Source organism: Neodiprion pinetum, chromosome 1 (assembly GCF_021155775.2).
Source record: "Neodiprion pinetum isolate iyNeoPine1 chromosome 1, iyNeoPine1.2, whole genome shotgun sequence".
NCBI classification, from domain to species: Eukaryota; Metazoa; Arthropoda; class Insecta; order Hymenoptera; family Diprionidae; genus Neodiprion; species Neodiprion pinetum.
In genome coordinates this window covers 37,080,740-37,106,172 of record NC_060232.1, presented here as the reverse complement: position 1 = coordinate 37,106,172, position 25,433 = coordinate 37,080,740, and the positions used below count along the sequence as shown (strand labels likewise).

Here is a 25,433-nt window from a genome sequence, read left to right as displayed (position 1 = left end):
TTCAACTTCGATAAATTCTCGTTGGGCATCTGATTATAATGTCATCTCGATGAAAAATATTTTGCATAGAATTTCTCGTACAATTGCTTATTCAAAAATTTTAAGCTCATACTAAATCAATGAGAATTTATTTTTGGGCATTGGTACGTTCTGCGAAGAACGTCGCGAAGAATCTTCGATTCACTGCGTGATTTTCGACTTAAGCTTGATTTACAAACCTTGCGGTGTCCAGGTTCACGAACTTCGATGATCTACTCGTATTGATGTCTCCTTCGATCTAGAATTATGTTGTTGTGGGTCGTGCCAATTATCACTATGCGTCATTGAAATAATTCCTATTACATAACACTTTAATTTAAATACACATTTATTAAATATAATAGGTTATTTCAATCGATTTTCAAGGTTTGGTTTCACAATGGTGTTATTAACTAATCTGATTCGCTAATGGAATCACGTTGGTTATACTTGAAATCGGGTTGAAATTGAAAATGCAAAGTTAAGAATTAAAGTCAGAGATGGTATCTGTATCTAGATCGATATAGATCTTAAAGTTGTGGTTTGAGCATATAAAGCCCTCATAATTGCGTGTCGGTAAGTTACGGTACAAAGAGAGATCCGCCGTAATTATCGGTTGAGATTGCGTAACAGCGTTACAAATTACTATCTTTGACATTACCAAGTTTTCATCGTTTTGCGCTAAAAATTCTTTAATTATTTACAAATTGTTTTAATTACATTTTCGTAATGTACCGATTCAGTGCATGGTTTGATGAGAAATGTCTTAGTCTTTGTAAAGCCAACATTGCCGTGGCCAAATCGGGAAGAAAAATTCTCCCGAGTCGTCATAGCTTTATAGAATTTCCTTTGACCGTATTCGTCCACTCGTGTATTTACATGAAACGCGTAATACAGGTAGGTAGGTATATACAACATGGGGGGTGATCGGGGCTGTCGTATGATTGTGGATATAAGGCCCATTTGAGCGCGCAAGCCCGTTGAAAATCGGCTGGAAATCAGGAAGGACGCACGGTCATTAACGACGCGACGTTTATACTTCTCGGGCTCTTCGACGGGTTCGGATGATGCTGGGCGAGCGTGTGGGCTTGCAGGCTCTAAAATTTTATTCACGGTACCCGCATATTACCGAATAACTGTTCGCGGGTTATAGATGTGGTTGTGGCTGTTTAACCTTAGCAATATGACTATTTCTCGCCGTGCGAACTCTACAGTCTTTCCGTCAAAGGAATTTCACTGAACTCTGTTAAGAATAATCCACTTCACTGTGACGATATGTTTTTCTCAATGGTGCCATTAGGCAGTGCATGTACGATAATACCCACGCAGGTTTGAACTTGGCGACATTTTTCTTTGCAAATTTATCAATATCAGTAAAATTAAGTCTGTGAGGTGAAAATCTTGAGAAAAAAATTGGAGAGACAATATGTTCGTAGAAAGTGATCTTGATAAAATTTAGTGTATATTCATTATTTTAGTATAGGCTCTACATTTTGTCAGCAAAGCCTTACGACTTCTCTGTATTTTTCTACGATGAGTAAAATTTGGATAAAGTGAACTGTAGAAAAATGTTGAACAGACTCAAAGCACGTTGGAAAAAAAATGAAAGAAGAGCGCAAATTTGCAAGATTTTGGTAGAGAATAATTTTCGGGCTCGCGCCTTAGCGAAGGCAACCCGTTTTACGTAACGGAAAGAGGATCAGCAGGCTGAATCAGCTGTACGTGATGTAAGAATTGATAGAATGATTATAATATATCAGCGTTGTATACATTGAAATTGAGGCTGTAAAAAATTTATGAATAAAACAATCATACAACCTTCTGCACGTCTAGCGTAATAATGAATAATAAAACTTCGCTCAGTTATAACATTAAATATTAAGTTAAAGTAAAAATCCGCGAACCTTTTGAATAATTATTTGCTTCAGACATCAGAGTTTCAATGATCATGACAAATATCATTACGTCGACCCTTGTATCGCCGTAAGTTATATTATTTAAAAATAATTCCACGCAAGTATCGTAAGATGATAAAATTCACAGTCGGCATTCGGTCGGCGTGCGCAAGAGAATGATTCAATTTTAAATAAACGCCGCGCTTATGCGACATCCATTTTGTTTTCGCCTATCCTCTCGCGATTCGTGTTCCATGGCCGTAGGCTGTAGCAGAATAACATCATCGGCCATTATTGTGAATCGTGAATTGGGACTGTCTTGCAAGAATCTTCAGAGTTACAGTAGCAGTTCGTGTTTATTGAGGTTTTAATATAAGACGAAATATGCACACGATTACGGAACTTGGTGCCAGCGTTCCAGCGTTTCTAGGCAAGTTATGGAAACTTGTCGAGGATCCAGAAACCGACGACCTTATTTGCTGGGCACCCGTAAGTTTTTCATATTCCTAATTATCCGTCCAGGTATAGAATTATCGGAAAGTTTGATCACACACTACGAATCTTCAGTTATGTTGTACGCGAAGTTTTATAAAATATCATTAGCAATAGCATGATCTTCGTTACTGCGTACAATTTGGCGGCATCTGACGTTTCCGAATGTACGCTCTTCCATCAATGATGTGAACCAACTTATCGTACGTACATACACACGCATACCGACAAGTTGGTACAGAATTTGATTATGGAAATTTTTGAATGATCCGCCTCATTGACCATATAAGAGTCTATAATCGTGTTTAGACAAAATGATGTAACATTTTTAATTTACGCCTATTGACATACATTCCTGCATTTTGCGCAGAATGAAATTATTCCATTTTTTTCTATATTCCAAAGCCTTTTAACAGTATCTCATTGCGAAATTGGAACTCATGCTTAGCATGTTAATTTCACTGAGAAAAAAAGAAGTAAAGAAGAAAAAGAGAAGAAAAAATTTAAAAAGTGAAATCAAAACTTTAGTGAATTCTTGCCCAATTTCAAACCTGTTGTCATTTAACCGTGATGTTTGGAATAGGTACATACGTCAATATTTGCTCTTCCATGCAGACAGGTTTTATTTTTTGACAAAATCAAAGCACACACAATTACAACAACTTTGTGCCGAATAGAATACTTTGGTTCATTTCACTTTAACTTCAGCTTTGAATCTCGTCTTGCATTTTGGAATCTGGAGTGAATACGGACTTCGATTCTAAAGTATTGGAAATTTCTCACCTGGTATCACCGGTTATATAAATTAGATTGATGATTATTTTTTGAAATCTGTTCATTATTGCATTGACTGACACACATACAGGCCCAAAATAATTTTTATCACCAATATTTTGCACGTATTTTTTTCCATAATCGTTCGTTAGGTAATTATTGCAAAAAATACATGTTATGTGACGATTGCACTAATAGCATAGCTCGTAAAGAATATAAGAAAGAATAAATGACTTATGTAACTTCTGCAGATACAATCAATACATTTCAGTGTCTTTCAATTTACACATGCATAAGTTTGATCAATAGAAAAAGTTTGTGGACATACCTTTTTATATCAATGAGTCATATCGTGTAATTCAGCTTACCAAAAGTTTCGTCAAAATTTCATTAGGGGAAGCAAATTACATTCCTTTTATCAGTATTTGTAAGGAAAGTTACTCACAAAGTCGCTACAGGAAAAAGCACTTGTACGTCAGATCAAAGCCTTCTGGACCTGACTTCGCATTGCTTATGTAAAATTTATGCATGGTTTGGACTGGTGAAAGTGAATTATGTTACTGTAAATTACTTTTTCCATGAAATAGTAATTCAAGTTAAATTTTGATTCATTTGAAGAAACAAAAACAAAATTTCTCATTGTGTTCGAATCGTATGCGCAGTCCATTTTACATTTTAGAATCTTATTGATATTGATGAGACGATCTTGCTGATTCCAAAAGTTGCATGCCATTTTATCACAAATAAGCTTTGAAATTTATAATACCACAAGTCCTGTGTGAAATTGCTCCAGTTCGACACCGAACTTCAACAACATAAAAATGTCAATCAATTTATTCTCTTTTGGCGTGATTACAGAGTGGAACAAGTTTTTTTATCCGCAACCAGGCACAGTTTGCTCGAGAGTTACTGCCTCATTATTACAAGCATAACAACATGGCAAGTTTTGTCCGGCAGCTTAACATGTGTACGTATTTATTATTAGTGAATAAACATTTCAAACATAATTTCAACTTCTCTGAAAGTGACATTTTTTTCAAAATAAACAGTATTCGATGATGTAAAAATTTTTAAATTCAACACTACGTTGCTTGCACACTTTTACAGATGGATTTCACAAGAAAGTATCCGTTGAATTAGGAGGGTTGAAGTGTGACAAGGATGAAATGGAATTTGCACATCAGTATTTCTGTAAAGGACATCCTTGCCTCTTGGAGCATATCAAACGAAAAGTAATAGTTTTGTTTTTTTCCATATTCATTTTTCAAAAGTTTTCATTGTTGATCTAAAGTCATGTCACTGTTTTTAATCTAACAAGTACATGTTCAATTCTTGGGCGATATCTTGAGAAATGTGTTACACTCAAATTCTATTGAAAATATCAAACCTTTAACATCGTACACTAGCCGCTAAGTCATTGCAAATTTTGGAACCTGATAATTGCAGATAGCGTCCAGCAAAAGTCAAGATACGGCGCAACCCATAATAAAACCAGAACTTATGAACAAAATGTTGACGGAAGTAAGAAGCATGCGTGGTCGACAGGAACACCTCGACTCTAGGTTGGGCACGATGAAACGAGAGAATGAAGCTCTGTGGAGAGAGCTGGCAATGCTCAGGCAGAAGCACATCAAGCAGCAACAGATTGTCAACAAACTGATCCACTTCTTGGTCACACTTGTTCAACCATCGAGGAACGGAGGAGCAGGAGGTCTTTCCGTCAAAAGGCGATATCCTCTGATGATCGATGATCCCAATCGTCAGAGAGCCAAACAAAGCAAAATGTCAAATGTTAAGGTAGGATGATCTGATGAAAGATTTGAATCCATGACTTACGATACTTACCTTAGCAGCTGGGACAAGTAGTGTCTGGGAAAAACTAGAATCAAGTTTCTAAGTGACTTCCGAAACTTTTTCGTCAAATAACATTTTCTCTTCTAGGTCAACACATCGCCTACAGGTCCAGTTATACACGAGCTAGATCCAACCGAACAAGAGTTAGAGCCAGAATATATTGTTGCAGAGTATGTCGCCGTTTTAAATTGATTGTGCTGCCAAGGATATTTTTCTGATTACTAATACTTGATTAATTACAGAATTTTAGAGCATGGCGCCAGCCCTTCAGTCCAAAGTCCCGACCCCCGTGGCGCATCTTCTCCAAATGAAGACAATATACAGTTCACTACGTCCCCCAGTCCCATCCACAGAACGGAAGATGTGCATTTGAATAGCGATCAACAAGATGTTGGTTGCAAAAAGAATCGCGGCAGTAAAGGGAAGAAGCCGTAAGTGTGATAGTAATTTGTTTTTAACAAATTTCAATATCATACATCTATGCATTAATTCAATTTTCATTGGGCATGAGGGTTTCATTCAACAATATTGCAATACTTTTTTCTTTTGGAGGCTGTTGAAGTAATGCTTCAAACGGTGTTCATGAAATTCTGATTCGAATGTGATGATTGTCGACTGAATTATTGTTCTGTGAAATACTAATGCATTAATAAATCTATTACCATTCCTTGCATAAGTCTAATCAATTTTTGGCAAGGAATTTGTTGTTTTTATTTAATCAATTGAAGGTATATATTGTTTATTACAATTCGTGATTTGTGGATATTATTATGTATAAGAAATGACTGCGTTTTGAACGCTGCCAGGAGGAAAAACAAGGTGCCCGTCAAAATTCTGATTCCGCCGCTGGAACAGGGCGAAAATACCAGGTTATTCATATTTCTCCTGTGATTGAGTTTGGTGTTGGTGTCCGAGATTTGTCATGCTTGCAAATATCGTTCTGTCTTTCTTTTCCTGTTTCTTTTTCTTGCGCAGAAGGAATGAAAATTCAATTAAACATTTCCAATCCGAAATTTTCGATAAGGCTTTTTTTTGATTTTCATACAGTTACATTGGAAAATATATAACTTTCATCTTATTTTGCATGGAATTTTTGCGAGATGATATTTTTTGAACCAAATACTTAGAAATCTCAAGTTATGCTGCGTTATTCAATTTCAAAACAGACCAGATCTGCGGTTACTTAACATGCCAGGCTGATAGTGTGCTGGATATTATCGTAAACAAGTAAATGTTGGTGGATTTGTAAAACACGAACGGAATGGATGGCAGACTCATGAATATCATGTCTTAGATTGAGCTTAGGAAATTTTAATACATTCGGCAATTCGTCGTGGATTTTTATAAGACAACAATCTGAAGAAAAAGATCGATTGTCCGACCTGGAATTTCTGGCAAAGTTATAGAATTTGAAGAATATTCGAAACTATGACACAGTTTTGATTTTGATGTAACAATTCTTGAAACATTGAAAGAAATTAAGCTAATCGATTATTCTGTAACTTTGGAAAATTCTTGATCATTTCTTTTCAACGAAACTTGAGTGGATGGCTTGATATTGTCTTCTTATAAGCTTTGATTTAAACAATACACACTATTTAGTACATTCTTAGTTGTTATACATTCCAAATCAAAGCATTACCAATGATTATTAAATTCGTAACTATTACTACTATGTAAGGTAGATTCCTAAAGCCTTGTAATTGTGCAAATTGAACTTTCAAAAGCGCAAATCTATGTCTTCAAAATATATTTAATCCAGCATGCTAAATCGGGGAGTAACGATGGCGCAAACGTAGACAATTTGTGTGAATGAAAACCGTTTTTATTATCAAGTCACAGTTCGTCAACTTAACTTAATGAATCATTATTAGAAAAAACGTTATTTCGCAACTTGAAAGTTGAATAAAATTTAGTGAACCATAATGAAGTAAAACATACTTAATTCATTCTAAAGTTGCAAGATAGTGATTTTCTTTTTGTCTTATATTACGTTGACGTTACTAACTTTAATCTCGTTTCTTATTTATTCTTTCTTTCCTTAGGCACTGCTACACTATATGTACGATACATAAATTTTTCTATTAAATTTATGATTCCTTATTGACATAGTTACTAATTCTGCACATTTCTGCCTTCAACAGTGTTAATATTCGTATTGGTAGTCGTGCCTAAGGCTGAGTTGAAGCCTCAGTTAGCAGGTAAATGTGCTGAACTTATTTGAAACAAGGTAATGCAGTTTGGTTTTATGCCCATAATTCTGTAAATGTATTAGGGCTTCAAACCTTTCGATGAAATATTTATTGCCCGGTTATATAATTTTATTTTGATGTCTTTGTTTTATATTAACATTTTTGGCTGTTATCTCTGGCTACCAGCATAAAATTTGCATGTCTGAGAGTATGGATAGAAAAAAACAGAGAGACAGAGAGAGAGAGTGAGTGAGAGAGTGAGAGAGTGAGAGAGTGAGAGAGTGATTGAGAGAGAGACAGTATTAAGCTAAGTAAATCGAGATCAATATAAAAATCAAGACCAGCTATCAAGCGAGGCTGTCTCGGTTTTTAGGGAAGAAACGCTGTATCTTGAAGTGCCTGCGACGACTTCCAGTAGTCCTCCGCCTGAGAAAACTTTACCAGTCGAAATTAAGAGGAACATGAAACCCGTTCCATTGGCTGTAGTTCGGAGTTCTAAACTAGCCGCAATGGCTGCAAATATGAAGTCCTCAACCGATTTTGACCTTGACTTGGATATCGACAGCGTTGGCAGTGCAGAAGATGACCGAATCGTGGATGATGTATCACCTACAGAAAAATTACAGAAACTGGACGAGATACTGCTGATTCCTGATACAATTGAGAACAATAACGAAGATGTTAGTGATGATGAAGCTTATAAAGATTTACCGAGTCAGGAAAGATCCACTGGTAATGAAGCTGACAACTGGATCAAGAATGGAGAAGTCATCACAAATAACAACGGAGAAGGAAGTAGCGCAGCGTCTAGCGATTTATCATTGAGTTGTTTAAATGATCCAATTAGGTTAGGACCTACGTAAGTTCAAATCAGCCCCAAGGTGTTCAAACAACGTCATAGGGATTATAATTTTGATCCCAATTCCTGAGTGTGGGTTGTTTACAATGAATTGATATCTCTTTACATCTTCTCTTTTCTAAATTCTTTAAAAATTACAGTAATATTTATTTCAATTGACAATTTTTACATATCATTAGATTATTCCGGACAAGTCAATTGATTAAGCAAACCATAAATACAATTCATATTTACATGTATTACAAATTTAAAAAGATTTAGTCATAGTAACAATATTCCTATTATTAATTTTTTTTTTTTAGCATACGTTTGTATACTACATTTATTTTTTTCAAAAACTGAGTCGATTTTTAAGAACTGTGTATATTTGGTTTTTGTTTTTCACAATAAAAAATTGTCTTCAGGGACGAAGTGGACAACCACGTGGAAACTGTACAGTCTGAGTTGGATAACTTGAGAGAATTGCTGCGAGGCGAGGGTTACAGCATTGACGCCAATGCTCTATTGGGAGTATGTATAAGAAATCAGTTGTATTTGATCTATCGATACTTGAGTCATTTTTTAAATGACAACCCTACATCTGATACTTAATTGTCTGCATTCAACTTCGACTCATAATCACTTACATTTTTTGTTATTTTTTCTACTCTTTCTAGTTATTTGGTGCCGATGATCCGATGTCGTTTGGGATCCCAATGAATCCAGAACTTGACCCACATGCGCAGATGCATAGAGAAAGAGAAGGAGATGATATGGGTATGCTGATAACTCCAGAATATTAGAAAGTTGTACTAAGATTTTTTTTCTGTTCTAAAGATAATTGACCTTTTATTGTCGCTTACCTGGTTGATATTGAAAAATTCGTTCTAATTAATATTTCAGAGCTTAACGGAGGCGGAGAACTCATGACATACAATCCTCCTCAAAATTTCCTTGATTTTGATAATGATATATTTTTGGGAGCAACCTCTTCGCTATCATCCCCACTGAATAATTCGACAAACAATTATCAAGATTCTTACGACTTTGAAGACAGTAAGGCATCACTTTTAGAGTCGTTGAATGCTGTTAACGACAACCTAGAATCCTCTTAAGTCTTCTTCTGCGGTGAGCACATAGATTTACAGTCAAGTTCTTTAATAAACGCTCGACATTGTCTGATTGATGTGCGATTGAACAAATAATTAAAAAGTTAATCGAAATTGTTTTATTTAAGTATCTATATACATGAATATGTATAACTATGTTATTATATTCACGTTTTTAGGATGCAATGAATTTCTATCGTGGCTGTCAAATTTCTTGAAAATTCTTAATAGACTGCAATCCCTTTTAATAGATCACGTTTGAGTTTCAAAATGAAGTCTCACTTTCCTTGGCATTATGTAATCTCTCTATACTATAATATTGATTATAAAAGAAGCACAGTAAAATGAGAAACAATTGACAAATACATTGCATAGTTACGATAAATGTAGAGTTACGTCGATAATTTCATTATTTTCGAAATATAGAAATAGAGTTGACGGAAAACATTCATCAGTTTCATTGAATGCTTATTTTTTTGCATACTGATAGTTTTTATTTATGTATTTTTTTTTCCACAACTGCAGGTACTGTTCAGTCGCAATACATTCAGAAAATTAAAAGAACTGTAAAGATTGGCTATATTAAAGAATAACGGTGATTAGTCAAGTCTCTTGATTGAATGTGGTATTTGAAAAAGGTATTTTCTGTAAATATTCCCTATAATACCTATATAATCAGAGGCTGATGAAGTAAAACATTTTTAGTGATAATTTTATGCACTAAAAGCAAAAAAGCAAAAATATCATTGCATTTGGTCCAAACTGTTACTTATAATTAAAACTGACTTTAGATTTTATAGGTGACTATATGTTTTACCATATAATATATTGATATATATATTTCTTAATAATCTCATAGTTGCCAATAGAATTCATTCAAACAATGCAAGCTTGGATAAGTCTGAAAATTGTTGTGTTAACGTGTGACACGATTGATTGTCTAAAAAATACTGGCAACCAGTTGAAGAAAAAATGACATACCACCGATAGATTAATAAGTTCCATCTGTTCTTCAATATTTCTGATAATCGATAAGTTGGCTCACTTTGTATCAGTTTCTTAAATTTAATTTTGATACTAAACACTTGAAGGATACTTGTACAGTATTCTTATACATTTCCAATGTAGAAATCATGTATCAATTTAATTAAAACTGTTACAAAAGATTATGAGTTCAACTTTGATGGGTAAATTTAAGTTCATTATTACTTAAACGTTTTGATTGAAAATGTCCAGTTACAAGGCTCAAGTTTTTGTTATGATATAATTAATCGGCACAAAGTAATGGTCGTTGACTGTTAGATTAACACAGGTTCTTCGATGATAGAATTCTCGACCGATCCAATGTAATTTTGTTTTGCAAAATTTTTTCAACACAATGCGAACTATGTACCCGGGATTGTTATGAATTTTATCAGATTGTTGTATATTGTACCTCTCCCAAATATGGTTGTTAGAAGTGTTTAGTAGCCTTTTTCTTGAACACATTAAACAATCTTATAAAACCGTGATTTTATTTTTGAAGATAGCAATTTATCGGATCAAAAAGCATCAGCGATTATCAATATTTTAATTCATTCAGACTGAATTTCTAAAAATAAATAATATAGAATCTGGAACAGATTGATTATTTATTTAAATTAATAAATTTTGAAAGTGCTTTGTAACTATTGCCAAACAAAAATCTCTGGAAATGCATTTTATTTTTTTTTTTAACAGCTTGTGAATGAAGCCAAACTTTAAATTTGATTATTGACAATGGGAAAGATTTGGATGGGAAGTATCCGCAGATTTTTGTTATTTTTCATGTACAGTCAAAGAGCTTTTGACTTTAGAGTTTTCAAAGTTCAATTTAAATGAATGTTGTATAGAAGGATAATTTTGATTGAGTGAAAATTTGATTTTCGAATTATAATTTCTATGAATGTTTTCAACGGTTTACAGCAAGTACGACTTTTAGACTTTGGCTTTTATTTAAAACCTTAGCACCTCTCGCACCATAGATGTAAACTGTCTGGTGAAGTATTCAAAGGTCATATGGTCTCAAGCTATCGAAATTAGCGAATCAAATTATGACTGAAATTGTTGTTGAAGCTTTTATGTATATTGTAAAGTGAATGGTGCGAAATAAAATAAAAGACTGAATATCTTCCGATTAAAGTAGAATTTAGGTGTATCTTTTTGTTTCGTTTCTTGTTTCTTATATTATAATATACTGTTACCGTATGGCGGGTACTCTGTACGGTATGCATTGCTTGAAAACGCCTCTAGCAGGTAATGGAAAATGTGCCGTTTTTGACAGTGTCCCATCAGAAAATTCGGACCAGATTGAATGTTGACAATTCGGAATTTCTTTTACATCCATCAGCTTGCAGATCGAATGTTTTCATGGTCTAGTTAATAGCAGAGATTAGTGAATTGATACATTTTTTTTTTTATAGTTTAACGTAGTCTGTATGCTACATACTTTATTCTTAAGACGATGAAAACTATAATTTCTTCTCTTTCTATTTTAGAATTGGAGGAAAGACTAAGGGTATCGTAATTGGGTAATTCATTAAATTACCAATTGATTTTGTTATTAAAATATAATAATAATAATAATAATAATAATAATAATAATAATAATAATAACAACAATAATAACAACAACAACAACAATAACAACAACAACAGCAAAAACAACAACAATAATAACAACAACAACAATAATAATAATAATGCAAAATTTATTATCTCTATCAATTAATTGGTAACTTAAGCATGTTTATTAATCAAAAGGAGGCGAAAATAGCGAAGTATTGAATGTAAATTTGTATCTAGAATAAACGCTTAGAAGCACGGGGTTGAATATGTGAGACATTCGGTCAGAGTTCGAAGGTTTCTATACATGACACTAAAAAAGATTTCTGCACTCGCATTACGGGTTTCTGGCTAGTATACCTATACTTTTGTTGAACCAAATTGCTTGAAAATAATTTACTTTTACGAGTAACACAAACTTTACGTATCCTGAATCAACGAGTCGATCACAAATTTGCTAACAATAATGCGAGTATGTTTCGTCAGACAACAGATAGGAATATCTTTTTCCCCCCTTTATTTCTAATCAATTTATCAATTTCTGTAAAAAAAAAATCATACACTTGGTCTGGGAAATCATCGACAAGTAGCATATTGGATGTTTTTAAGTTGGAATATACTTGACTAATTTCATTTGTAGCAATTAATGACGTATTCTTTAATTATTATGAGCATAGGCTGATTGTGTTTTCATCGGTTTTACGTAATTGACTAACAAAAAAAAACAAAAAGAAAGGAAATAACGCCGTGTTGAAATAAATTAGAAACAAGTTGAATCATGTTCCAAATCTCAGCTTCAATAATATATCATAAGCAGGATCTTCCATTCTTTCTATGCTACGTACGTTTTAATAATTACGTATCGTGTAATTAACAATGAGTTTTCTCGCTTATTCATCTAGACTTCCGAGATTTTCTTGTGTTCTACTAAAATACATTAAGCTGATAAAATAGTTCATATCAAACTTGCTTTGCACTGACTCATACCTCACAAGCAATAAGATTATTAGGTGATGCGAGGTTTGTATTCACTGAAATGCATATTAGATATACAATTAAGTATTGTACAATCTAGCATTATTTTTCTAAATAGACAGTAACGGTTTCAAATAATTCCACACTTACTTACATTTTGAGTTAAAATGATTTCGTTTATTCATTACACACATAAATGCAGACATTGTAGGGCATGCTTCTTTGTTGGAAATGTGAAAAAAATGTCATAATTACTTGCTTTAAATATTTACACAAAACAAAATCATTCTCGTTATTGTATTTAATTGGAAAAAGAAATTATTTTTAACATGGAAATTCAAACTTTGCCGATCGTGCGAACTATGATATTTATTTTTATTGAATAATTTAACAAAAGTTTTGGTTGCTTACGTCTAAAGAAATGATCGGTAATACCAAATGAAGAAACAAAAAAATTTTCCAACCAAATTTTGTCGGTACTTGACAATGACAATTACTATTTATTCTTCATTAACAAAAACATTTGAATGAATTTGTTTTGCAAGCGTCCAACCGCAGGTGTAAAATTTATAAATGTTATTACTTGTTGAAATGTTATTCAAATGCAAAAAAGGAGATGTCTTTGGGCTATAGTTATTGTAATTTTGTACATATTTTGTAGTTTCGCGGTCATGTTATAACACGGTTGTAACAACGTTTTCAAATTTCAAATTGGAAATATTAACTCGAAATTGCTTAAACATTGGCTGATTTTCTAAGAAAGATATTTCATAAAAATCTCTATAAATTAATGTAAAATAGAGTCTTACGATCTTGCGAATGTCGTTTTCGTATCGTCACGCGCTGTTGAATCTTTGACTTGCGGAGCCTTTTACTATTTTACAAGGGAATTTCAGCGATATTTTAATACGTCTGTAATATATCATTTTGTAAAATGTTAAAGATTTTAGCAATATCTACTGTTTTGGGTAAAACTTGCGTAACGAAATACGAACGGAAATTCAGATGTTTGTATTTTATTCTCACTTAATTTTAACTATTATGTTACAATATTTTCATATTTATACAAAACGCAGTTCCAAGTAAAAATTGGGTATGTAAGTATCCACGAAAATTTGTATTCTTCGTTAATGTACAGTAAAAATAAACTCATACTATTTTAACTGCGTATGGCGTTGAAGCTTTGAAACTGAACTATATCTTGGATGACGTTGGTACCGTTATTCACTACAAAACCCATCCTACCTGTATTTCGAGAACCAGTAAAAACGCTTGGCCAAAAACTTGCATGTACAATAAGTTTTTAATATAACAACGAAATTATTGTAACAGAACGTGATATCATCCTATAGTAGAACAAAAAAAAAATTTCACTACACTATAAATCTGGTACATACGTATAAGATGCTGCAGTTACTAAGGATTTTACATTTAGCAAACTTCAAAATACGTTCGTAACGCTCGAAGTTTTAAAACTGCTGTGACTACTTTTTGCAATGTGACTATAAAAAATTTACCATGTATAATAATAGCTAACTAAAATTTAATCAATAAATAATACTCATTATTATTTTAATTTGAATAGCTGTACAAGAAGATAGAGGGAAATTTTTGAACATTCTTATGGAAATATAGGTTCATTCTGAAGTATACAATCTCGAATTAGGCTCATGGCTGTTGAATTTTCGGTTTAATTTATTTCTTTCAATGTTTCCTCTTAAAGCCTGTAGCGATTAAAAAAAAAAACGTCTAAAAACTTAATAGAAGTTCACCAACACCTTTTAACTTCCATCTGTCAGCCTTAGATTTGGTCTATACAATTGTTATCTACGCATAGGCGGGGCAGGTGGTGGTTTTTTACATTGCATAAGGTCTTCTGATTCTCTTGAATAATCGATGTTTAAGTGAATTAAACTCTCTATGCCAGCGATTGACATTCCGCGACAAGCCTTAACATCTAAGAACTGTAACGCAGTGCAGTGAATCTTTATTGAATCCAAGCTGTGATCAGTCAGCTGGGAACATCCCTGTTTTAAAACAGATGAACCAGTGAATTGGTGATAATTGTGTAATGTCTTCGCGAAATAATATTTTTTATTTATATACAAATTTGAGTCTTTGTACCTGTAAATATAGACTTTTCAAACGATGCAGTCTTCTGGCAATGTAAGCAATTCCCATATCCGTCACATTATGACATTGGGACAAATGCAATTCCTCCAGAGCTTGGTTATTCCTGGTCAAAAAATCCAATCCTTCGTGTGTTATCTACAGAAAAATTAAATGCTCAGCACAAAAACTCGTTCAGCCATTGCAAAAATTTATAAACAGTATGAATGATTTTTCGAAAAATATTCATCAATCGTCTTACTTGCTGGCACAGGCTAAGATCTAATAATCTGAGTTCCGGGAAGTTGAAAGCATACTTTAGACTGACATCTGTGATTTTATTGCATCCAGCCAAGTCTAATACTTTCAATCCTTTTAGTCGAGCTAGTGAAAATCCTGAACATACATCGTTATCAAATAGCATTGAGAGATCTTCACACATTTTTTTAACTTCACGTTTTCGCTTAGCATCACGCCAGATTTCCTCCTCTACTCTCGAGCCAAGGCGTATCCTAAGTTGAGGTTCTGGAACTTCTATATAACTCTGAGTCCAGGTTTTCTCCAAATTTTCTCGATTTCCAGCTCCCATTCCAGTTAAACCCAGGTCACTCACTTTGTCGCAACGACTTAATGTCAGCGACCTTAACAGCACTAACTCTTTAAATATCATCTGAAAATGTGAAAATCATGGATAGTTTAGTTGAGTTATGATTTTTTTTAGCATTTCGTGTTAAAAAATGACTTGTTTCTCTTGCCTTATGATTAGGAAAACTAGTTTGAATTCTATCTTTGCTTTACCTGTATGCTACTGTCTGTAATAGCATTGAAACAATATCCAATATCTAGCAATATCAATTTGGGACAGCTTGTCGCGATACTAAGGATTGATTTCTCATCTAAATTCAGTGCGTTAGCATAAAGTTTTTCTAAATTGTTATTTATCCTCCTCTGTTCTGAGGGCACTGACTTGGCAACATGTGTTTTTGGCACTAGATGATTAAAGTCCACGAGATTCTCGTTATTTTCATTTCCTTCATTGTCTTCCCCTTCAGCAGCACATAGACCATCCGTAATACACTCGCTTGTAAGTTGTTCACATTCCGATATATCCAACTCTTTGAGATGTTTGAGGCGTCGTATTTGCTTGACACCATGGTCCGTAACTGCTCTGCATCTTCTTATATTCAATGCTTCCAAGTTTACCAAATTTTTGCAAATGCAAACTAAACTGGCGTCTGTTACTCTGGTGCAAAAACTTACATCTAGAACTTTCAAATATGTCTGATGTTCCGTCAAGGAGCGAATACCGACGTTTGTTAACTGGTCACAACACTGTAGTTTCAGTGATTCTAGTTTCAAGTCTTTTATGGTACATAAAGTGACCAAAGCTGTACCGTCTATCAATGTAGAACTGAAACTAAGGTATTTCAAGTGTTTCGCTTGGCGGGTTAGAAAAATTAAAATGTTACAAAATGTTAAGACAGATTCTGACACGTGCGAAACTGTGCTATTACTGGGATAAAACTTTTTATACAAGCCGGAGTGGAAGGATATCTGGCAACCACTTAAACTTAGCGATATCAAGTTTGGACAAATGTTTACTAGTCTATTAAATAACGCGTCACTCAAGTATCTGTTAGAAGCTAGACTCAATTCTTTCAAGTTGAGTAACTTTTCTGAGAGAACTTTAACGTCATTTTCATCGTCCAAAAGGCGTCCTGACATCAGGCACTCTCTGCAAGCATTGATGTGTAGAGTTCGCAGGTTGTCGCAGCTCTTGAGAATTGCAACAAGCATTTTTTCTCCCAAATCACAGTTCACCTAAATTTCAATCATGTTAAATCAAAGTTTGCTCAGTTTATTATTTTACCGTCACAGTAAGACAGGGCAAAATGTATAATCGTGTTACCAGAATTAGGCTTCTCATGTCCGGTCCAAACTTTTCCCAAAACCATTCCATTTTCCTCAGCTCAAGATCTTTGAATATAAAATTGTAGAATGGCCGTGTGGAGTGTCGGAGAATATTCATAAGTACGTACAAATTGTCCGCCGCAGAGCCTCGTGTCAGACTGACAACTTGTTCATTAACGAATCGCATGTCAAGAGATGCTTCTCGCCAATGAGAGCAAACCTGCCCGGCTGCACTCCGGTCCGCACAAAAGAGATACGACATAATATGTGTCAATACCTGAAAGAATAAGTCATGGAATTTTTTCGTCAGGAATTCCCAGTTGGATACTAATCTTTTAATAAAATATAAGTTCTCTAAAAAGGCCCTGTTCATTTTTCGTTTGAAAGAAAATTTAGCAAGTAAAAAAGTGACATGATTGATTTCACTCAAACAATAATTGCGGAAATTTGAATGTAGATAGATGTGTTACTACGCTACCTACAAATATTGAGATTTTGAATCTGACGTACTTTTTACCACTGAAATTAAAATTTCTCAAAAATTTTCAAATGTACCGACAAGCTTTGACGTTCAAGGTCACAGCAATCTGATAATTCATGCTGTCACTGTGTCGTGACCTAGATAATTTTTAGCGACTTCGTTGAAAGACCTGTAATATAGTACAATTGCGAAAACGGTAATTGCGCAATCAATAAACTTATACAATCGTCTAGAATTTATTTGATACAATTCGATAACGACGGTGCTTCAAATCTTAGATACATTTCTGTATCTGGTAACGTTTTGATTAGACAGACAATAAGCAAAAGGATTTTCAAGTCGTAAATTCATTATCTGGTATACCTATTACAATATGTCTATACACACATGTATACATATTATATTATCAACGATTAGCTCTCTCCGAGGTAGATTATTTAGATACTCTGAAATAATGGAACGTCTGCAGCTACGCGAACTATTCCAAGGCAACCGAAGATTCAGAATCTTCCGTATTCACTGAAGGTACTGAATTAAAGCTATTTGTGTGTATGTGACTCTTTGACCGTTTACATCAAACGTGTAATTTCTTTGTTTTATAAAACATCAAATGGCCTGATGCATCGTTTTTTTACTGAGCAAGCAATTTCTAATTTTACAGTTGACAACAACGTATTGGTTAAAATCAAAAAAGTTGAATCCTACGGCCACTTTTTTTCCGAAGCGTAATCATCTTTTCTTACGTATCTTGCACAAATGTCCTTCTTTGTTGGAGTTTGGAACGAGGAAATGGCAACTTGCCTATTAAAATTGAAGACCGTGACAAATATCGTGCAAGATAATAACCGAATAAACATGATGCGTTATTATATGAAAAATGCACCTGCAATTAGTCGAATATTCGATTCACGGAAAAATTTTAGGAAGTGAAATAACTCTGTTGCCAATTAATTTCTACATGTATACAAAATCTGTCAGCGATTGATACTCGTGAAATGAATCGGGACTACGGTTGTCTAGATTATGTGCTTTAATAAGATAACATTTGAAATGTATACATATATATTGCATATAATAAGCAAATGCGGAACAAAGGAGTCGTTCAATGAAACCTCCGTCTCACCTTCAAGGACGGTACGCTTTGTGAATGTCATTATAATATACCTACCTGTTGTCATTTGTCACGCGGGCGAATTATTTTACATTGCAATCTAGGCGTCATTTACATACATTTTAATACAAAGATTCTTCATCCGGCTCTCTGCCGGTTGCTCTTGATTTTTCGCACGCACGTGCATCTAAAAATCGCCTTTATTACAATTTCGGAGAAATTTGCGATTTCAAATTATAAGTCGATACCGATGAGGTTCGACAACACGCGGATTTATTTCAGAGCTGGCTTACCTCGGGGAGAGGGGGGGGGGCGATGTGTACCATATTTTTTTTCCTTCGATCTTTGCAGACTTAAAATTGGACATGATTTGTAAAAACGATTCGCTATGTTGGTTTAAATTTTTGCAATTAATAAGGATTTCGACAGAGGAAATACAGTAGTTGGTTTTCAGTATTTCGCATTTTGTATTCTATATACGAAATTCTGTGCACATTAGTAACTCTGCGGCTTATAAGTCGAAAGAGTGTTGTGAACGAGTGCACGTATTTTTGTTTACAAGTTTGGGATTAATTTACACGTTCGTATTATATCCATTCTCGTGACGTTTTCAGATGTTAATGGCCTTATTATTGGATTCCGGTATACCTGCGTTATATACCTGGTACACAGTTCGTTGTTGACAATTAGCGGGGCTTCGATTTACGGTTAAAAAAATATTTACAGAAATTGGCAATCAGGCAGATTAGAAACAGCGATTAACGACAGAAGAAGATGGTTAAAAAAAAAATTGACAGATCCAAGATAATATCTTCCTACGAGCACGTGCATCGAATCTGATTTTTATCAACTGAACAACGTATACGACAGTTGATGAAAAGAAATGCGTCAGCTCCCGTAACCCGAAAGATGAAAAAAACAGCCGTAAATTACAAGTGCACGAGGTTCATTAAGGGTTGAAATTATTCAATTGGTGTGGAGGTCCAACGCGAAGTATGACAGGAATGTGCGATATTTTACCTAGACGACTGCTCTCTCTGAGTGACACGAGCTTACCTCGGTCGGTAGATGAGGCGTTACAGCACCGTTTCCCGAGTTGGTCATTTCGAGCACACCGTCGCTGGTTATTGCCATCGTGCTGACTTCGCTTGGAGATGAAAATGGGAAACTCGGTTCTTCGTAAAATCTGCCACCGAGAAATAAACGGCTTTACGCTGCTCCGCCGCGTTTCACGATCAGCGGCAGTCAGCTGATCACTGGCTGTTGCACTCCGTTCCTGCCTTCGTATCTTTGGTACGTCACTCGCCATGGCTGTGCACAGTAGCATAGGCGCCCCGGTTTTAGCGTGCAAACCGTGTACGCGGGAATCAACGGTGTGAAATTGAAATAAAAGTTCACTGACATAACCTCACGCTTCGTAAACAGAGGCCAAATCATTATCACTCTTCACGTGCTAAATATCTTTATCCCTTTTCGACGGATGAATATTTGAACTGCATCGCAACAGATTTAACATCGCTGGATGCAAGCGCGATAAAAAAAAAATGCTTGGATTGTATCGGGAAATTGGATGAAAATGAATTGCGCCACGCGCCTACCGACAGGCAACCCAACAAACAATTCGTAAGAAGTTAACGCGTTGGCTTTCCGGTTGCCTGCCGTTAGGCGGGTGGCGCGATTCACTAAAGTCCCGTTAAAAATTTCGCATAGACTCTGACAGAGAATGCAAGACGCGGCATGGAACCGTAAGAATTTGCACAAAACTTTATATTCTTCCAAACCCTTACGTTTCCGCTGTACGAATATGTACGTAATTTCGACCGGAACGGACTCTGCATCGTCTTCGTCCAACGGACCAAAAGCCCTTCGACCCCTTGAGGCATCGTCCGTTCGGTGGATCGGAGATAACGGAAAAGTTGAAAGAAGCGATTAAGTCGGGTTGATCTTGATTACTTCCGGGCGGATGTGGGACGCCTGCGCGGGGGCGGTTCTGCAGGGTGCATCCCCCTCGCGAGGCGCCGACGGCGTTGGTATCCTGCAAGGCTCACTTGTCGCGCGTCTCTCGATTCGAGCGGGACGGAGAGACCGGAGAGCGGAGAGCGGAGAGAGGAGAGCAGCTGCAGGTTCGTCCGGCAGTAAGTCGGGGGCGGCCGTGGCACGCGCGAGTCGAGCTTTCGTGTCGAGTGGGGGCGGTGAGGGGGAGGCGGCCACGTGGTCGCCAAGTGTCCGAACGATTGCCACCCCCGTCTATTGGAAATGACCGAGTTGTGCCCTCGTTACCGGTTTTTGTGTTCCCCTGCTTGCAGTGCTTCCGATTATACGGTGCTCGACACTTTCATCGAAATCTTTGATTAGCCGGTGCTTGCTGCTCGTCATCCTGGTCGTCCGTTCCTTTCGGAAAAGCTATTCGTCTTGTGATATGTCCAGGAGGAAACAAGCCAAGCCGAGATCTCTCAAAAGTAAGATAAAGTTTTTCAAGTTTCCCTTATAAATCACTTTTTAATCGATTGGAAATTGGTGGAAGTTTACCCACCGCGTATTAACATTCGAAATCGACGATGATTTCCTCTCGATCATTTGTATACGAAAATTTCTTTGCGAAGAATTGATTCGGGTTATCCAACAATAACACGAATAAGTTATTCAGGGCACTATTCGCTCTCGGTTATTCAAATTGATTGCAAAATTACATCCATATTTCGTTTCCCACAGTTTAATGAATTCCAGTAAAATGAAGCGAAATCATTACGACTACAACTATAACTTTAGTTTCGGAAGATCATCAATTTCAGATTAAAAGTGATTAATTCCGAAGTCAATGCCATCTTTTTAAACTCGTAATTTATATCCTGGTATCCTTAGGAATTTACGGTTCCGATCAGTTTCGTACGAGGGTAGGGGGCATTTCTGACTCGTCTCATACTTCTTCACGGTTAACAATGCGATTGCGATATATTCCTATGTGCCTTCCGTAATACGTGTTTGCCGAACGGATAGTTATATCGCGGTCTTGCGAGCGAACTCGAGAATCGAAGGCGTCACAGTGTTGGTGCGCGACTCACTAGTCAGCCAGGATGGAATTAGGTGGAATCCCGTAGGAACTCAGGCGGCGCCCCTCGGGGAATTCCCGGCCTCTATAATCACCAGCTCGCCTATCCCATATCCTACATCCTATCCAATTCCGCACTTTTCTCCATGCTATAATGGCGCTCACCGATGTTTTGCTTCCAGTACTCGATTTCCGTAATTGCAGAACGGCCGTGCAGCAGTTGCACGCAATGATGAATTGAGTTTCTGGAAAACGCGCGACAACATCGACTCTTCATTTTCTCAGAGTTGTCGTAGAGATCGTTTGAATCTGATAAATTAAGTTCCAGGAAAACCTGCGACAACATCGATTCTTCATTTTCTCAAAATTAGCACAGAGATCGTTAGAATTTCGTTTGATAGTCGACGACTTGAAAGTTATATGGCGGCACGAACAAAGGTCGGATAAATTGACTAGCCTGATCGCTATCGCAAACAAGTATGCGTTTACATATTTTAAAAGCAATGATCAATATTCCACAGTGCCAATTCCATTATTGGACAATAAATTCGTGAGACGTATTGCAGGCATGATACGAATTAGTGAAAAAATACAGTCCGGTCCCTTTATTTTAAACTCGCACGCCTTGCACGGTGATGAAGTTGTGATTGGTCGCACAATACTGTAGACTGAAAGAAATGTTTGAGCAAATTCTCTAACCACGCACAGAAACCTATCAATAATGTATCGTATCTACATATACGAGTAATTACGCATAATTTCCATGACGGCAGACGGACGAGCAGTAGAGAGAGAGAGAGAGAGAGAGAGAGGAGTGTAAGCGTGTAGTCAGATAGGGAATGCAATGCGAATTTGTATGATTCGTGGCCGCAATCGTATTAGTATGTGCGTACCTCTGTACAGGATCTAATAATTGATATACAGTAATGAACCGCGCGTCGAAACCAAAGCTATATTAATAGATTCAAATCACAGACCGTTGCCTAGTCGAGTTTCCCGTAGGTATTCCGTTACTCGACAATGCAGCTTTTACCCGCACAACGAATCTGCACGCATCTATCAAATTTCAAACCACACACCGAAAACCCCGTCGAACTTTGAATTTCCATCTCGTTCCGATATAACGGGTGATCGCGGCTAACTAAATTTCTGCAGCTGTAAAACGATGTTAAGAATATCAAATTCTCGAAACGGAATTGTGAATTTCACTTTCTTTTCGATCAGGATTTATCTAGTCTGAATATTTTTTTTCAGTCATGCGCCTGAAAGTTACCATATGTACTAAAGTCAACCCGTGATAGAAATTCGAATTTAGTTTCGAGCAGCTTAGTTTTTGCTAATTTTCATGTATCTGCGGGGAAAAGCAATATCTTTCGGTGGGCTCGCTGCGTGTTACCCGGAAATTTCATTACGGACTGCATTAGGTTAGCCGCATGTATATAATAAACATACGTATGCAGTAATCTCGACGCGAGTGTTCAACGGGGCATGTACGCATTCGTGGCTGTAGCTACACTGCAGTAAATCGCGAAGGTAAACATATAATCTAAACAGAACGCGACAGTCCGAATCACTGTGCACATTACCTACCTGCATGTGTCCCGGAATCCCTGATTGTAATTTGCACGCCAGGCATAAATGCATAATTATTACTAGCGAATTAATTTACTACCCTGTTAATTAATATCGACGATTCTAATGCTGCCTCGGGCAAGACGAGTGCAGGCGCACGAATCGAGTTGTTATATTCATTCGTCGTGCCGGGGGTATCTTGGCAGAAAATAAGGGAGGTCCGATATAAACGGGTATGTGAGATGGAAATACGCAGAGATTCGAGCTCGCTGAAACTTTCAGGTAAAATTTCAGACCGTCTAAGCTTTTAATCGTAGGATTTCTAAAACTTGAGCTCTGCGCAGTCTGCCGTTGTTAGTTTTTGCCTGTGACAGGGCTCAACTCGTACAGTGTCATCGTTGTAATACCGGCTTGAGCCCGTGGATTACGACGTCATATTTTTCCCCTGCAATGATTCAAAGACGCGAGTATAACACGCCTACCGCGTGTGTTTGGTAAATTCGGAGTATTAAGTCAAGGATTCGTCGTAAATACCAAAGTTCGAACATGTTTAACCGAACCTACTTTTCTGGCTAAACGTCGTAGAGTTTGAAGCTTTTTCTTACCTTTTTGTTCCTCCCTACCCTCCGTCTCTTTCTCCACCCCTCGCTATTTCACCCTCTTTTGCTATTATCGAAGTCAGACCTTTAGTACTCCGTCGAGAGATTCCGGGAAGATTCGGAGGGAATTTTAATTGACGTGATTTTGGATAATAAAATATACGCCTCGTCGATGGAATGCAGGTATCGCGAGAGTCGATATTTCGGAGGATTTAGAAGACATCTCGTTAATATGAGACACTGGACAAACAACAGAATTACGCATGTAAAACACAAGGCCCTTGTGGATTTGGAAGATCGTGGAAACCTGTGTTTTGCGGGCTGCATAATTATACCCAACAGTAATGGTAAACATCGACTGCCATCGCGATTGGTGATCTTTGAATGTTGAAATCTTTGAAAAATTACCGCAGAATGTGGAACTTAGATTTCAACGATAAAAGCTTGAGCTCCCACAACCTCGGAACGGTTCGAAACGCATCGGACGGCGGGTGTTTCGGTCTTTCGCTTTGTCTCGACGAAACGTTTTCTGCGGAGAAATCGCGCCGAGGCTCGGCTACGATATTTCGAACAACTTCAACTCCCGGTTCCCGACGTCAGGGACCAAGAAGACCTCGAGCTCTGGTCTCGAGAAGGGGTACCCGAGTTCCCTTGAGAGTCTGCTCTCGCGTCAGAGCTACCCAGGGTTAATTCCCAGGAGAGAGGCAACCTCTCCGCTTCCAATGGCTGCTTGCAGACTACCGTTCGCGAGCTGCTTGTCAGAAGTCTCAAGACATTGTAGGACAATAATTCCCAGTACAGCCGGCCAAAATTCCTCGAGTTAATTGTCGTTGTTGGATGTTTCGTGGGTTTTTTGTTCCTCTCTTGGCGGCAAACGTGCGTTACACGTGAAGTTTACTGGAAAGTTTGTTCCAACACGAGTTTCGTGTCTCTGTAAAGTGACACAGAGAGAGAGAGAGAGATTGCAGGTCAAGGCAGAAACATGCAGTTAAGGTGATGCCTTGATTCATTTCGAAACGTACGTATATATCTCCAAATATCGAAGTCCGTGTATCTCAATCGTGAAAAAAGGCTTAACAACACCATTCTGTACACAATTCTGAACAAAAATACTCTTAATACATTCTCATTTGATGAAGAATTAAAGAAATGGCACCAATTCTACGAAATCACTGTTGCAATTTCGTGGAATCCGTACCATTTCTTTATTTCTGCGGAGGTCGTTTAACTGCCTACGCCTCCATATCCGTGATTAATTTAATGGTTAAATCTTCATCTATATGGTTAAGAACGACCTCCTCACTTATTTCACATTTTTTATGTCTCTAATCACTCCTCCGTTCTTATCTATATTCACTCGGCACAAGAAACGGATTATTCTATTTACTCATTGTCCTTCAAATTTCTTACGGCAATGTTTTTATAACAGAGTGTTATTTTGTTTGGAAATTTGACTGTTTTAATCCTCAATAAGGTATTCGAACGACCTTCTCATTTGCGGGATGTGAACGACCTCCCACTTATCTCACACTTCTGTATACATATTTGTTTACTTTCTTCTTCTCATCCTCTCTCATTCTCCACAAGTAAAGAGTTTATATTCCACCCACCCACCCTCTCCAACTCCTTTCAGTAACAATCTTCTTTAGACAGAGTAGTTGCCTTTTTGACCAGATCGTCTGTTTAACCATCTATAAACTATGGAGACAGGATATAAAGGAAGTGAAAAAAGTGACATTAAACACCATAACTGTGTTATTTTATCGAATTACTTCTCACCGTTTTTAACATTTGACCACTTTATATAAGGTTAGTGTTTCTATATACATAGTTTACGTTTAATTTTTATTATTACCTATTTTAATTTGTTA

The 25,433-nt window shown here is 36.5% G+C and overlaps 3 protein-coding genes across 11 annotated transcripts in view; 2 read left to right on the top strand and 1 right to left on the bottom strand.

Annotated features, from left to right (window-relative positions):
* Positions 1 to 2,153: 2,153 nt before the first annotated feature.
* LOC124211493 (Heat shock factor) lies at positions 2,154 to 14,963 on the top strand. 6 transcript variants are annotated; one of them, XM_046610609.2, is made up of 12 exons: positions 2,154 to 2,402; positions 4,038 to 4,146; positions 4,287 to 4,411; positions 4,626 to 4,976; positions 5,121 to 5,203; positions 5,276 to 5,464; positions 5,813 to 5,902; positions 7,599 to 8,084; positions 8,489 to 8,594; positions 8,741 to 8,840; positions 8,967 to 9,191; positions 11,689 to 14,963. In XM_046610609.2, exons 1-11 carry the CDS (start codon positions 2,298 to 2,300, stop codon positions 9,176 to 9,178), a joined length of 1,956 nt encoding a protein of 651 aa, XP_046466565.1. In that variant the 5' UTR covers positions 2,154 to 2,297; the 3' UTR covers positions 9,179 to 9,191; positions 11,689 to 14,963. The 6 variants fall into 6 exon arrangements, with proteins under 6 accessions (XP_046466565.1, XP_068989612.1, XP_046466593.1 ...); XM_069133511.1 differs by lacking the exon at positions 11,689 to 14,963 and adding an exon at positions 9,698 to 11,338; XM_046610637.2 differs by lacking the exon at positions 11,689 to 14,963 and having other exon boundaries at positions 5,840 to 5,902; positions 8,967 to 11,338.
* LOC124211482 (uncharacterized) lies at positions 13,731 to 19,611 on the bottom strand. Of its 4 annotated transcripts, XM_046610578.2 has the most exons (7): positions 19,399 to 19,609; positions 18,462 to 18,529; positions 16,749 to 17,027; positions 15,638 to 16,660; positions 15,102 to 15,509; positions 14,855 to 14,998; positions 13,731 to 14,757 (listed from the first exon to the last, which is right to left on the bottom strand). In XM_046610578.2, exons 3-7 carry the CDS (start codon positions 17,010 to 17,012, stop codon positions 14,554 to 14,556), a joined length of 2,043 nt encoding a protein of 680 aa, XP_046466534.1. In that variant the 5' UTR covers positions 17,013 to 17,027; positions 18,462 to 18,529; positions 19,399 to 19,609; the 3' UTR covers positions 13,731 to 14,553. The 4 variants fall into 4 exon arrangements, with proteins under 4 accessions (XP_046466534.1, XP_046466528.1, XP_046466544.1 ...); XM_046610572.2 differs by lacking the exon at positions 18,462 to 18,529 and having other exon boundaries at positions 19,399 to 19,611; XM_046610588.2 differs by lacking the exons at positions 18,462 to 18,529; positions 19,399 to 19,609 and adding an exon at positions 19,363 to 19,383.
* Positions 19,612 to 20,592: 981 nt separating this feature from the next.
* L (zinc finger protein Lobe) overlaps positions 20,593 to 25,433 on the top strand; it is an 81,791-nt gene continuing 76,950 nt past the window's right edge. The window contains exon 1 of the mRNA XM_046627819.2: positions 20,593 to 20,801. Coding sequence (XP_046483775.1) covers positions 20,762 to 20,801 — 40 coding nt within the window. The 5' untranslated portion in view covers positions 20,593 to 20,761. The remainder of the gene's footprint in view (positions 20,802 to 25,433) is intronic.

Bases quoted from the DNA above. Each gene is read 5' to 3' on its own strand.
- LOC124211482 (XM_046610572.2), bottom strand. From the start codon at position 19,476: ATGGCAATAACCAGCGACGGTGTGCTCGAAATGACCAACTCGGGAAAC. The intron at 14,999-15,101 runs GTAAGACGATTG...ATTTTTCTGTAG, and splicing joins ATCTTAGCCTGTGCCAGCAA to ATAACACACGAAGGATTGGA. The intron at 14,758-14,854 runs GTACAAAGACTC...GTTTTAAAACAG, and splicing joins TGAAAAGTCTATATTTACAG to GGATGTTCCCAGCTGACTGA.
- LOC124211493 (XM_046610609.2), top strand. From the start codon at position 2,298: ATGCACACGATTACGGAACTTGGTGCCAGCGTTCCAGCGTTTCTAGGC. The intron at 8,085-8,488 runs GTAAGTTCAAAT...AATTGTCTTCAG, and splicing joins CCAATTAGGTTAGGACCTAC to GGACGAAGTGGACAACCACG. The intron at 8,841-8,966 runs GTATGCTGATAA...TTAATATTTCAG, and splicing joins AAGAGAAGGAGATGATATGG to AGCTTAACGGAGGCGGAGAA.